General features: G+C 37.1%; 1 protein-coding gene across 4 annotated transcripts in view; it reads right to left on the reverse strand.

Annotated features, from left to right (window-relative positions):
* The window catches only part of dab2ipa (DAB2 interacting protein a), a 77,263-nt gene extending 62,473 nt beyond the window's left edge, over positions 1-14,790 (reverse strand). For 2 of the 4 annotated variants that reach the window (XM_056772964.1, XM_056772963.1), the window contains exons 1-3: positions 14,244-14,369; positions 13,583-13,704; positions 13,074-13,200 (exon numbers count right to left, since the gene is read on the reverse strand). In XM_056772964.1, coding sequence (XP_056628942.1) covers positions 13,074-13,200; positions 13,583-13,704; positions 14,244-14,295 — 301 coding nt within the window. In that variant the 5' untranslated portion in view covers positions 14,296-14,369. Of the gene's footprint in view, positions 1-10,562; positions 10,716-13,073; positions 13,201-13,582; positions 13,705-14,243; positions 14,370-14,679 lie in introns of those variants that run through there. The other 2 variants (XM_056772968.1, XM_056772966.1) reach the window with 2 other exon arrangements.
* Between the last annotated feature and the right edge of the window lie 454 nt (positions 14,791-15,244).

Genomic DNA, 15,244 nt, shown 5'->3' on the forward strand with positions numbered 1-15,244 from the left:
GTCTGTGTGCCAGCAATCCTGAGCGTGCAGGGTTCACTGAAAGCCACATCGCACAATAACATCCTTGTGCGATTTCGCAAAGAACTAAAACCTATGTATGCAGATGATTTAACACAAGCTGTCACTAAACCTTCTGGAATCTAGAATGGAGAGCAAGACACAACCGCCAAAATGATGAACACACATAATGCCATTCTTTCTGTGACAATGTGAATTAAAGGAGCATTGAGCGCTGGGTGCACAAACACATAGCCGCAATGAAGTATGCCAGAGAAACAGTGTTCCGGAAACCCTTAACTGGAGCGTTTATGGCCCTGAACGAGACACAAGAACGAGTCCAAATTATTGTGCAATAATCGCAATGATGCCAAGATTGGAAAGAGACGTTTCCCCTAAGTCGAAACAGCAATTACACCCAGTTCTTTCCACTTAACGTGTGAAAATACTGAATTAGTCATGTTAGGGCAGTGTGAGGTTTACTTATTTTTATTATGTTTTGCAAACTGTAAAAAAGCGACCAATATGGCAACCATACAAAACCAAGAGGCCACAGTAAGAGCAAGCAGCATAACACACATACAGAGATACTAGTGCACCACATAAAAAAACAGACGTTAAAATTGAAGTCGGTCTCTCTTGTGCAGTAAAACGCATATTTGTGCAACATTTTATAGAACCCTTAAAAATAAAAAATTGAATGAGAAAGTAATTGATGCTACAAAAATGTTAAGATCTAGAGATGCATGTAAGCCAAATCTTTATCAGTGACACCATCAAATAACTATGAAAAATACTGTAGTAATGGAAACTTTTATAAACCAGTTTAAACTAGATGACAAATCCAGCCTTAACAAAACCATGTTGACAAACATGCCACGTAACGTCTGGGACTTCGATTCCTGAGCTACACAGGGCCTTGTTTTACGGATGCTCTCGGCTATTTGCCGCTTGTAAGTGCGGAGACCTTTGAACATCTGGATGTCCCCTGGACAGCGAGAGGCCCTCCGTCACCAGACACCATTAAAAACACGCTACTAAATCCCAGTCAGTCACGCCGCATTTCCTGCAGCAACATCAAGAACCTCATGCCTAACACCAGCAGTCTGAACTGTCACCAGGACATTGAGAACAGAAAGAGTCTCTCGTGCTTTCACACGTTTCGTTTGCAGCATTTACATGGACCACGGCGGAATATCTGTGGTTCATTTAGCTACAGACGAATTATACTATTCCTGGGAATAAATCACTTTAAAGAGCAGCAGCCCTTGTGGGGCATTTAAAAACTTCATTGGTTTTTCTCCTGAAAGTCTGTTAAAAGAAGGCGTACTGTTTCTTTAAGAATCCGCTGGTTTGTTTCCAATCCACAAGTACATAAAACAGATCAAATGATATCTGGCAGAGGATTCTAAAATGCTTTATGGCTAAATCTAATCCCATGTTAAACACAATCACGGCCACGATTGCTTTCGTCAAGCTCACTCCTCTTAAGCAATTATCTAAATTATAGAACAAAGTACAACAGAACTAAACTAATCGTTTTTGAAGAAAAGAGCACCAACATGTTGCCGTTTGTTTCGAAAATGAAGTCATTTACCTATAGGCTCAGTTCCAGAAACAAGCCCTGGGACTGGTCGGATCTCGAAAACACGTGTAGCACATTTCAGCTTTGACCCAGTTTGATTCCAAATTCCTAATCAAAATAATCAGAGACTTACATGTTCAAGGGCTCTTAATCAAAAACAAGGCAGATGTTCTCTTTTTTTTATTTACGGTCCTACAAATCAAGATTTTTAAGCAGACATTGCTTTGTTGAAAGGATATTTTTCCTTCAAATACTGCATGAAAAGTATGTTGTCAAAACATAAGCGTACCGTGTATTGCATTTATAGTCAGGCATCTGGCAACTAACTTCTAATATTTCGGCATAAATATAAAAACTATATATATATATAAGGCTACAAATAGCATTAGGTAACAGACTAACTAAAATGAGGGCTGTCAGGACATTAAATGACTGATGTCAATAACTTGGACTATCTCATATTTTTGTACTTTGTTTGTTAATGCATTCAGCATCTAAACATAATATATATAAACACGCATATACAGTATATATAAAAACAGCATATACAGTATATATATAAATATATGTAGATGTCAGATATAGTATACACACACACATATACATTATATAGACACATAGAACAAACAAGGTTTTCAGCTCATGAAAGCGTAGACAACTGTTAGCTGTGCAGCTGTGGAGTGATGTAGACTGTACTAAATTTAATACTGTCTGGAGTTGCATATACACCTTAGGAATCTCAATGCTTTCTGGCACGATATCTGCTGTCCTTCAGTCTAATCTAAAACCACAGGGCCCATCATCACGGCAGAGGGTACGCACACACGCTCAAATAATGTTATTACATTTAGATCAGGCGTGAGGTTACTTCAAACAGGAAACACATCAAAGCAGGGCATAGGTGGTCCGATCCTGGGGTCTTCTCCCTGGGGCAAACGCGGCAGGTTATGGTGAACATGAGAACTCGCCGTCTATATATACGATCTATAAAATGTGCCGTGAGAGAAACCTTCCCCATTTATAACTCCTTGAAAGTGAATAAGACAGCATTTTTCTGACCAAGGTTTTGAGAACAGGCAACCGTGAAAATATTTACAAATTTTTGCGCTCAGTGGCAGACCTCGAGCCCGCAGCTCTGTTAATTAATCGTTCTTTGGCTTTTTTGCTTTGGTATGGTAATGAATGTCTAGCACAATGGAGTCCATGGCATCAAAGAGCTATGAATAAAAATGCCAAACAACACCTGCTTCGTCCAACAGCTCGGTCACGCGTGCCAGGGTCCGCATTAAACATCAGCATATACCCAACGCTGGCATTTTACGCGATTGGCATTATAAGTTACAATTTGAGATTCATTGTTGCATCCCAAAAACTAGATTTGCTTTCCTAAAGGAAATACCAATGCTTGCAAAGCACTCTCCATAAAAATGTCTGATTTAATAAGGTTGTATTTGTTAACATTAGTTTATTTTTACAATGAACAATACTTCCACAGGCTTTATTAATGTTAGTTCAGGTTAAAAGCAAATGCAAAAAGACATCCTATAAAAAGGAATAGTTCACTCAAATCATCCTGTTGTCATTTTAAATCTCTTTGATTTTCTTTCTTCTGCAAAACACAAAAGATGATATTTTGAAAAATGTTGGTAACCAAAACCGCTGACATCTTTTGTATGGACACAAAACCAATGCGAGTCAATCTGGACCAATGGTTTTCTGTAAACGACATTTTTCAAAATATCTTCTTTTGTGTTTTACGGAAAAGGGGAAAATCATACAGGTTTGAAATGACAAGAGGGGGTGTGAATAAGGACAGAATTTTCATTTTGAAGGTGAACTGTTTCTTTAACAATCAGTGCCATCTACACGTCAAGATCAGCAGCCTGTTCTGCCAGACGCACACAACCATCTCCCACAATGCTCAGGGCCAGCAAAGACCTATATTTAACTGTGCACAAGAAAGGTCTGTGATTTCAGAGCGTGGTTTGCTCGGCTGTTGTCACAGGTTGCCAGGAGACGGGATCAATGGCGGTACTACATCAGCTATTTCTAAAGCAGCAGAGCTTTAATAGTTCAAAGACAGGCTTGAAAAACTCGCTTTGGAGTACAACAACATCCCCACAAACAGGGAGCATATATGAGCGAGATGTATGAAGACAGAGGTAAAAACAAAAACAGAAGCGAGACGGGATTCATTAACTCAGATCGTAGAACAGCACAGCCTTCATCATAAAAACAGAATTGCTGACACAGCTAAGATTCAGAGTTCTGGAGGCTGGCGAGTAATTCCCATGTTTCCATGTGAATTTATTGCCTGTGTAACGCGTTTTTAAAGTGTTGGAACATCTTACACCCCACTGTCCCATTAACAGAGCACACACCGTCATTAACACCAATCCAGAAATCATCATCTTAATCTCATATTGTACTGATTTTCATTTAGAGTTTTGACTGTAGAATCGCTTTGTGTTTCACTACACGCTGTCAAAACGGGCCCAACATCTTATTGGAGCCCAAAACAGCTTCCTCTCACCTTGGTTGCCCCCAAGGGATCTCTCAGAAATAGGCCAGTTTCTCAAGCAGGTCAACTCATGCTGGGACGAGCAAAATCAAGAACAGAGAGCAAGACTTCAAGTCAGGATGCGCCCTGTACTGTTTCGTCTCTTATTGAGAAACAAGACTGCAAAAAACAGCCCGCCTGTTACATCCATTTGCAGGCTGCTCGCCTCCGCAAGAATTCTAACACGCTTTTGGAAAGAAAGGAGGGTGAAAAAAGGGGAACGGTGGTTATTTTTTTCCATCTTCACAAGCGGTAGAGGGGCCTAGTTACGGTATTTTCTCTTTCGCTCGCTCGCATTGTGCACCACCATCTTTTGGGAGGACGAATCCCTTTGGAGTCGAATTCCTCAGGAACGTCAGCCAATCAGAACGCAGGCTCTAGGGAGTGTGTTGTGGGAAGGCCCGTCTGAGCTCTGGCACTTTAATCTCCCTGTAATGTGAAAAAAGCTTATATACATACACAGCAGCTCTTCATTATTGTGCACCAAAACACACATGCAGTTCTTGTTAAATGACTTTGGGTGGGAGAATGCTGTTTATTTACCAGCCAAAAAAGTGAATATTTGTTTATTTTAGTCGCTTTTCGAATCAGTAACATCATCAAATTGATGGCAAAAAAGTGTCAAAACAAACTTTGATATAGTTTTTCAGTAATATATTATTTCTAAGATATCTACTATCTCTTAAGAAATTAAAACATGGTTTTATTACAGTAGAACTATATTTTGGCAGATTGATTTGTATTACAATAGTTTTCCTACAAATATCATGGTTAAATGAATTGTGAATTTGTGGTAACTGGTTTTACTACAAAATAAAACCGAAAAGCTATGGTCATTGGTTTAACCAAGGTTCATTTTAATAAGGGATTGGGATTTTGAAACAGCTTGTAAAAGTTTATTTTAGACATTTATTTGTCTGTTGCCAACTAAGAGTATGACTAAAATAGTTTCTACAAACTGAACTAGTTCTGTAAGAAACAGTATATCAAAGATAATATTCATAAGAATTACGTTCAAAACAACCCATCATATTTCTTTAAAAAAACAAATCAATAACAATTTTAATGTTTGCCACAAATCCATGTCTCCAAATAAAATGCTCTTCTAAAGACCAGGCACCTAAAATAGCTTTTGCTGATTTGTGTGAAAAACGCCTCGCTGACATATGTTTCGAATAACGTAACATGTAAAAACACATCAATTTGATGTGCTGAAAGGGGGATGGGCAAAACAATGTTTCCACGGTGATAAAAGCTCCGGGCACAGGACATCCTAGCAACAGTTACGGCGCTTCAGCAATTTGCGGTTCAGTGAAGGGGGCGCGATAAAATGCTCAACTCACAATGAGTATCTGCTTTACTTCAAGCCACCTAAAACAAGCTCTTAAGAGTTCCTACAGCACTGCAGCAATAAAGGACATCAAATTATCAGCGTCTGAAAGCTGTCTGGCTGCCCAAACACATAATGCACATCAAGATAGCTATTCACAGTTTGTTGGTATTGTTTTTGTGGTAACTACTGTAGCTATTAGGGAGGCACAAAAAATTCAGTTGCCGAAATTTTCGGCCGAAAAACAGTTTTAGACCAAAATAATAAAAAGCTTGAATTTGAGTGTTTTTTGTGTGTTAAAAGTCTAAAATTAATATCGATATAGTACGTTTTTAAAAAGAGACCTAGCTCATCCTGAATTTTCGGTACTGGGCCGCAATTTTTAATTCGGTGCAACACTAGTGCTGTAGCTATAGCTATACTGTTTCACGTTTGCTGTTAAGAGAATGTTAAGAAAATTCAAAATGGGGTAAGTAGAACAATGCAAGTTTTAATATCATAAAAAATAACATAACATAATTATAATAAATTACAAGTAAAACCGTAATAAATAAATATATATATATATATATATATATATATATATAAATATAATTGATTTAATCTAAATAAATACAAAAATATTTTATTTTAATTTAATAATACATTATTAAAAATAATTGTAATAAATATAAAAAATAAATACATTATATAATAAATCTTGGTTTAGGGATGTTTAGATATTTTATAACTATATTAAAAAGCTATATTAGCATCTTCACCAAATACCGACAACGTTATTTTTATTTTAAAGCTAGTGTGCTGCAATCACATTCACACAGCCCTTTAAATTATTATTTAATATTTAAATTTAAAGTTTGATTTGCTGTCAACGTTATATCATTCATTGCAACTCTCATGAAACTTTATAGCTAACATTACAGTCCTTGGTCTAAACGGGCCTCAATTTCGGTAACATTACTGTAGCTTAACAGTTTTCTGCTCTCCAACAGCGTCTGTGAACACATCATGTGCTAAACAAACAGCCGAGTATCTTGACATGCAGTTCTAGCCTAAACATCCTGCTGAAGTTCTCCAAAACAACTAAATGATAGAGAGCTGGAGGTGGACAGCTGCTGTTACTGACACAAAGGCACTTCTGTGAAACATGAGGTGAGAAAATAAGACGGATGCATTAACAATCGTGTTCACATTAAAAAAAGATCAAGAAATATGCCCACATGGATATGTGATCCCAACCACGTCAAAGACCCTTCACATCTCAAACAAACAAAGAGACTCGTTACCATTGAAATAGAGCTGAAAAGATCAGAACATTTTGAAAAAAGCAGTTTGTCAGTGGAGTAAAATGTTTGGATATCTGTACAGCACAAAAAAAAACATATCAGTAGAACGGCATCACAACCTACGTATTGCTATGGTCATAATGGTCTTCCAGTTAAACCATCATGCTGTAAAACCAACTGGTCGAAGCTGCTCTTTTCAGTGGGGAAGTTTTACAGATAAATGAATAATGAAATTTAAAAAGACAAAACCGTCAAGAATCGTTCACTTCACAATGACCTTATTATGTACATCTTGAATTGGAAAGCTGTTCCACCAACCTATTCCCCATTCTGACGCATTTTTACAACTGCCCTTCTAAAAAATGTCCTTTGCTTTAATGACAGCCATTCAGAATTTGGTAAAGGTCAACTGTGTGTGTGTCACATGAAGCTTCAGCGTTACATCGGGATCAGGGAGTAAACTAGACTCACTATAAACACTGAGGGGCTCAAACTGCTAATTTAGATTTTCTTTATAATGTCCATAATCTTATTTGAAAGCTAGAAATTAAAACTCCTTTAGTGTATCTTTAAGTGATTTTTATTATTATAGATTCTATTATATAACCAAAATAAAGCCCTGGCTCGGAGAGCTTCGTTGTTTTATCTTCCCTTCCAATAAACCTCTAATTCATTCTTATAATACTATGCAATTAGGACAGAGCCTTTCTCTAGTCTACAGGCTGAATAAAGACTCCAGTTGACTACCTTCAATTATAACCTAAACCCAGATTTCCCATCAGTGATAAAAAGCCTGGTTGCGACAAATAACCGTTCAGCCTACCCAAGGCATTACTAGCTGGTATAAATGCGTACAGTTAATATCCAATGAAGAAAGACTGGATATTTCTTTTTATATTTATATATTATATTTATATTATATTTAAGCATTTGGCAGTTGCTTTTATCCAAAGAGACTTACATTGCATTATTCTACAAATGTTTCTAAGTATGTACAATCCCCGGGTCGAACCCATGACCCTGGCATTGCTAACACCATGCTAAAACCACTGAGGCACAAGAAAGCTTACTGTATTCGATAACACTTGTATTTAATTATTTGCAGAAAATGATAACCGAAGAAACAGGTCAAAATAACCGTTTTTTTTTCATTTTGTTCTGTATATTGTTCAAAATTCATATTCACTTTTAAGCAAATCATCAGTAATATTAGTAAACTTAATTGGGAAAAGTGAAAAAAAAATGTGTCTTGTTGTGAGTCATTGACACATTGCTGTTGGATGACTTTATGTCACTCCTGGGGTTTGATTTTATTCAAATTCAACAGAGACTGGACTGGTATGGCCACAATACATCTTGAAATGCTGATGAAATGAAGAGAGAGAGAGAGAGAGAGCGAGAGAGAGAGAGAGAGAGAGACAGAGAGTGATTTTACATAATTTCACTGCAAACTGCTATTTAATCTTATGTCATCAACAGATTGGCTTAAATTTTAAAAGTGACACAGTAATAGACAAACTGCAGGGGTTACAATTATACAGCTACAGTACGACAGGACTTTATCATAAATAATACAGCCCTGCAATGAAACAGCTTGTTTGTAAGTTGATTGAGTATTGTGTATCTGGAAGACAGCCAGTCCTCATGCCGGCGAACTATAGTGGCTGATGGTCTAAACCAGAATGTTGCCAACCGCATTTCACGAAACAAAAGCGGACGATTGTCCGCTCTGACAATGATGCTACAGTCATCTGTTACCGCGCCAACCAAACCAAACAGCCATAAAAGCACAAGATGGAGCATCAGGAACATGATGGAGGAAATTATGAATGTTCATCCTTACATCCGACTAAAGGAGATTACCTCCATCTTGAAATAAATCAAGGATTATGTTCCTGACTCAGACTGTCACTATCAAGAACCATGTCTGGGACAAATAATCCTTGGCATGTTGCAAGCAGAATTGCTTTGAGCATTTGTTGAAAGACAACTAAACCGCATAGTCCTTACTAAAGCAACTCACAAAAATCATCAGATGTTTCTTTTGCTTTTTATAAAACTGTCGATTTTTTCGAAACAGCTGTTTCTTCAATACAGACCTATAAGGAAGTCGAAGGAAACATGAGCTGTGTATACAGAAATATATCAGTGTTATAAATCTTTAGCTCTATATGCAAAAGAATCTATTCAATTATTCATTCATTGAATCCAAACATTTAAAGCGCACGCTGAGACGCGAGAAGATTTTCACAAGGGATATGCTGAAGAAGATCTGAACGAGTAAGCGATTCTGTTTGATTCTTTGTGAATTTGAAAGAACATGGCATCAAAGCATTTCCGTGTCATTACCAACATAAAAAATGAACCGTAAATGGACCCGCACAGATCCTATTTTAGTAAGAGCAGCCTTTAGTCAATAAAAATGTGGTCTTTTAAAGGTAAAACAGTCTTAAAAAAAGTCAAGAGAAAGTTTCTTTGAGGATAAAAGTTGCACGGAAAACTTGTAAGATAGCCTACATGGAGTGTCCGCATTCATGTGGTGGTATGAAATGTATGTTTCTTTTTACTCCTGTATTCCTTTTTGTGCCTTTCAACTCCCAAAAATCACTTGACACGATAAAAAAAATGTGGTCTGACAAGCTTTGAAAGTTTCATGATAGTTTGCTTTAGGGTCGGTGATACAGAAATATTAAAGTTCATCTCACACGACTCTCACATCAGTTTTTAAATAGACAAAATAAAAATCTGTCATGAGGGTTTACTCTTGTTTTTTTATTTAAATAAGGTATTAAACAACGTAGCACAACCAGAATACAACCAAACGCAACAGCAGATCATTTTAAACTGACTCATAAGCTTTTAATCCAATTCATTGCAAACTTAAAGGGACATTTCACCCAAAAATGAAGTTGTTCCAAATCTCTATAAATGCCAGAAAAAATATTGGGAAGAATGCTTGTAACCAACTGCTTGTAACCAAACTGTTATTGGCCAACATTGACTACCATAGTAGGATTTTTTTTAAATTAATGTCTTTGTTCTTTTTATCAAAAAAGAAGATATTTTAAAGAAAGTAGGAAACCAAACAGTTCTGGGGCACTTTTATCTACCATTGTCATTTTTCCTAATATGGTAGTCAATGGTGGCCAAGAACTGTTACAGGCATTCTTCCAAATATCTTTCTCTGTGTTCGTCCAAACAAAGACATTTATACAGATTTGGAACAACTCAAAGGTAAATGATGACAAAAAAATATTTTGAGGTGAACTGTCCCTTTAAGCTTGTCAGTTTAAAAGGCAGATTTGTTTTAGTATTTAAAGTACTGCTCCATTCGAATACTTCTGATGAACAAAAGCAAAGCTTTTTATAGATTTTAAAGCTGTAAGTAATGGTTTTCATCGCTGTCAGACACAAATGTCAACTCACGGTCGCTTTAAGATCAAATTTCAGGTAAGATGTTACACATCTGTCAAAATTTCTGCCTGCGTTGAGGTAACAGTAGCTAACTGTGCATACACACATCTGTTCATGTAACAGCATTCACATGTTCATGCCAACACAACCTCTTTAAATACTTTAAGATAAAACACTTTGGGCGTTTATGACTCACATTCCGTACACATCCCAGTTTTTCTGACAAAGTCACAGAAGTAAAAACAGAAAAGTGTTTTATAAATGAGGACAAACCTGACAACCTGCGCTAATCTGTGTCACAGCCCCAATGAAACTCACAAGCTTGCATCACTGTCTGCCTCGCAACACTTTACACGCTTTGTTAAAAGTGATTTCAAGTTCTCTTCTTACCATGGTGGCCGTCCAGCACTAGTTTGTTGTCCAAGTCCATAACTTCAAAGAAAGCTTAAATTACACATGTTCGCAGCGGCAGGGGAGTGAAGACAGCAACAGTTCACGGGGAGGGTGTTTTCCACGGCACGTCACCCGTTTGCCAGAGGAACGCTGCCCAGGCAGCTGCCTGCACTCTGTTCTCGCTGGAGCTCGGCATCTGGCAGCCGGAGCGGATCTGAGCTGGGCTGAGCCACTTCTCTGGGCCCCACTCACTCCCACATGAGCGCATGAGCTCTTAAAGATACAGCAGGGTGTTTTTTTTGACTTGTCACCTGCATTCCCCTCTCTCTCTCTCTCTCTCTCTCTCTCTCTCTAGATATATCATACAGCTCATTTCTGTTAGGCAGAACCTCTTTCCTATCGCCTATATTTACTACATAATGTTAAATATTAAAAAAAATTAAGTTTCAGTTTTATAATCAAATCACAATTAAAGGAACACAAAAAATGAAAATTCTATCTTTATTTACTCAACCTCAAGTTGAAGTTCCAAATCTGTATGCATTTCTTTGTTCTGATGAACACAAAGAAAGATATTTGGAAGAATGCTTGTAACCAAACAGTTCTTGGCCACCATTGACTACCATAGTGGGAAAAAATAAAAATAAAGTGTCCCAGAACTGTTTGCGTTCATACATTCTTCAAAATATCTTCTTTTGTGTTCAACAGAACAAATAATTTTATAAAGCAGTTTTTCCTAACATGGTAGTCAATGGTGGCCAATAATTGTTTTAGCTTCCAAATATCGTTCTCTGTTAATATGTTGTGTTAAGTTGATTTTTTCTTTTTACTTTACATATAAATAATTTGAGGTAATTCATCATTATTTCCTTCTTCTAAAATGTTCAGACTAAACTATTTCAAAAGTTTTAACACAGCAAAACCACATCCAAAGATAAAGTTGCCGCTGTAATCAGAAAAACAAAACTTTTGCTCGTGTTCAGACAGATTGTGATGTCATTTGATTGACAACTCATGAGGCACATCATACTGCATAAGCTTCAAAGGGACTACCGTTCTATTTACTGTACATTACTGTACTATTTTCACATTTATGCATATGCTCTGCCCTAAACCACTCACTCAACATTCAATACATCGTAAAAGCCGCATGATAATGTAAAGTAATGAGAGAGACACAGCTGTAAACTCTTCTGCACTTTGTGTATTGCTGCATCCCAAAGGAAGAAAAGACAATCTGAAATATGAACCGACAGCTCAGACTGAAACGCATGTACTAAAATCCAATTTAAATTGCATTAGAAGTCACATATGGATATGGTTTGGATCAGATTAGCAAAAAATCGAATTAAATCTCTCTTTTTTTGCTTCTCTGAGCATTTCCATTCATCATTAAAGCAGATTCTCAGCTAATGCAAGACCACCTGCATATTGTCATGTGAAATCTGCTATCGTGGCCACAAATGTTTTGAGCCAAACAAGAGCTGTAAACATTATCAAATCCTTCTGGAGCCGCAGAAAGAGACTTTAGGGGCGAATACGGACGTACTGTACTAACCAACAAATGTCTTGATTCACACTACGCAAGACTAAATGTATCTGACTTACTGTAGATATACCTGTTTAGACCATGCTTTAGTTATAAAAACTGAAATAACCAATTCCAAACTTTATAGAAGTGAGCTATGTGATTAGATGCACAGGAGGGTCTGCGGGGGTCTGGAGTAAACACACAGAAATATTTACAGAGTCAGCAGCAGTCATGCTTCAACACCGCCGGAGAACACACCAGACAGACACTATTACAAAGGTATACAGGCTTTGAACATGTTTTGACCAATGAAAATATCATGATATTTCCACCTTTAAAATGAATGCCTTAAACTAAAATAATGTAATTTATATCTGAATGAAACTAAGTGAGCTGTACTGTAAGATAGCTTTTGCTTAGTGTAAAGAATTGTAGCAAACAGACAGACAGTCAGACGCCATGATAAGTAACTTTTAAGAAACCCGTTTACACATCACCAAGTATCTAATTAACAGCGATGACCTATTTAGAACGAGAGTTCTTTTCAACTCGTTCACAAAGCAGACATGTCTGCATAATGCAGGTCGTCTCCGAATTCAAAAGCACTGTGCACCAGAGCTCTTATTAGGCAAATCCAAACAATAGCTGTCCTGTAACACCGTCATAATTATGCTTTCCACTTCAAATGACTGCGTCTGAGATCTGGACCAAAATAAACCAGCTGAATGGAGTCTACGGCATCTCCCATCACGGTCACTTTACTGATCTGTCTTCCTGCATCACATCTGAACTTTAACGTTAGCAGTACACTTCATTGACAACAAGAGCAGCTGTTACTTTACACCAAAATCTCTGATTAACAAAGTTTCAAATAAAATCAGTATGAAGATTCCAGTGTGACAGCAAGACTATTCTCAAAGTTTTTAAGTCTGTTTTGACTTCGTTATCTGTAAAGATGTGTAGAAGTGTAGACTCACTGCAGTCTACAGTTTGGGTGCTCTGGTCCTTGCGGAGCTGAACTTCCTGTGGGATGCTGGTGCTACGGCGCAGGATCCACACGGTGCATGACTCAGCTCGATGCTCTCGAAACAGCTGTGGACTGATCTGAGGACAGTTGTAGAATGCTGCTTACAGAGTTATGCTGTTGGTGGCCAAAGGCCTACGAGACTTCAAACATGTTGGAGGAAAAATCATCCTCTCAGCTGTGACCTGTTCCTGTGAACTTGTTGATATGTGCTGCCCCCTGGCGTTCACAATGTACTACAGGCTACAATCGAGGATTCCAGACTGATTTATTTGAACAGCCCTTAGCAACTAAGATCAGTTGGCCTCTGTGTTGTCTAATGTATACAAAACACATTAGGTATTTTCTGTTATATTACCTCTATCTCAGTATTGTTCAACAATGCTGCCGACAACTTATGTACATTATGCGTATTCTTAAATAATCCTAACGACAAAACATAAAAAGAAAAGGATTAGATACCTCCGTCTTGTCAAGAAGAACTAGTTGACATTCAGCAACCAAGCAAAACTTGACTTTCCATCCAAAAGGCTGTGAAAGTGGTTGTCCACAAGACATCCAATGAACTGATGAGCCCGTCATATCTGGGAATAAAGTATATATATATATAAATATAAAAAAAATTGTGAGACATGTTTTTATTGCTCTTATGCTTTTGTTGTCCTAATGTTTGACCCAATTGCCTCCATTGTTAACCCAACTTTAAGTCGCTTTGGATAAAAGCGTCTGCTAAATGACTAAATGTAAATGTATATGCTTTGGTTGAATTAACACTGTGTAAAATGAGGAAAGGAAGATAAATGAGTGGGTTGACATACATGTATCACCATAATAATAATAATAATAATAATAATAAACAAAGAGGCAGCTAGAACTTTCACTGATTGGCCAGTAAACAAAATCCCGGGTTTTAATGATTTTTTTTCATTATTTTTTGTCTTTGCAACAATGCACAGTGTGTCCTACATAAATTAAATTGAATTAAAAAGTATTCTCATCAGTCAAAAAACAAAGGAGTACACACAGCACAAATATTTTACAATGAATTTATGCATACAAGCCATATTTCCCTCCTAATGTATATAAATGAAGAAGTTACTACCCTAAACAAATGTTTACTCACCGGTCACCCTCATCCAGCCCTGGTGCCGACAGCGCGTCATAGATGCTGCCATAACTCTATAACAACTTCAGCTTGCACGATTCATTGTCAGTTTCACAGCGGATAGACCCATCCTACTACGAATTACTTTTATGAATGAAGACGAATGAAAGACAATGGGTTCAGAATGGTGACCTGTTTAGCTGCCTGAGTAATCGGAGCAGAAAAGTACGCCATCTAATACCATAATCAAATTAACGGATTAAACGACAACAAATCTCCGTCGACAAACACTCTCTCTTACAAAATTATCTTAAACAGAAAAAACAACCACTTGGCTAACCAATTTTATTTTGAGGTTTAAATATCTTATACTGAATTTGGAGAAGAAGGACAATGTTAGATTGAAACAAAAGTAACAAATTTTGATTCGCAATCTCAGTAAATATACCTGTACCTGAATATTGATCACCTGTCGTGACGTAGGCCCAGATATTTGATGTTGTACGTAGGCCTTCCATTGTCGCCTTATATTTTGAATTATTAATCTACACTTTTTGTAAGGTGTATTTTGTTTTATTGTTCATTAATTCATTTTAGAAGTAGAAGCAGTTACTTAAATTTACGAGTTTAGACGTGGCTCATGAATATTAATTGACGTAACATACGTGACTGGGCTTGAGGGTGTTAAAGGTCAAAGGTTTAAAGGATCAAAAACGTCAGCGTCATCATCTCATTAATATTTAAGAGTTAACCTTCTGCGGAAGCTGGCTTTGTAAAGTTTTTACATTATGACTGCGCTACGAATTTACGGTATGCACGTGTTTAATGTAACACAGGCATATTGTCTATTAAAACCCGATTATGTCATTCATGTCTTCTGAAAACTTTTGTACGCAAATATACAAAAATATTCATCTGTTACATGTGTCCACCAACAAATATTTAAAAGTATTTAAAAGTAGTTTTTACGTCTTCTTGAAAAAACCTTATGTACCTCGCAGTGTTTCAATCCCTGTTTA

This window comes from Triplophysa dalaica, chromosome 18, assembly GCF_015846415.1.
Source record: "Triplophysa dalaica isolate WHDGS20190420 chromosome 18, ASM1584641v1, whole genome shotgun sequence".
Taxonomy (NCBI): domain Eukaryota; kingdom Metazoa; phylum Chordata; class Actinopteri; order Cypriniformes; family Nemacheilidae; genus Triplophysa; species Triplophysa dalaica.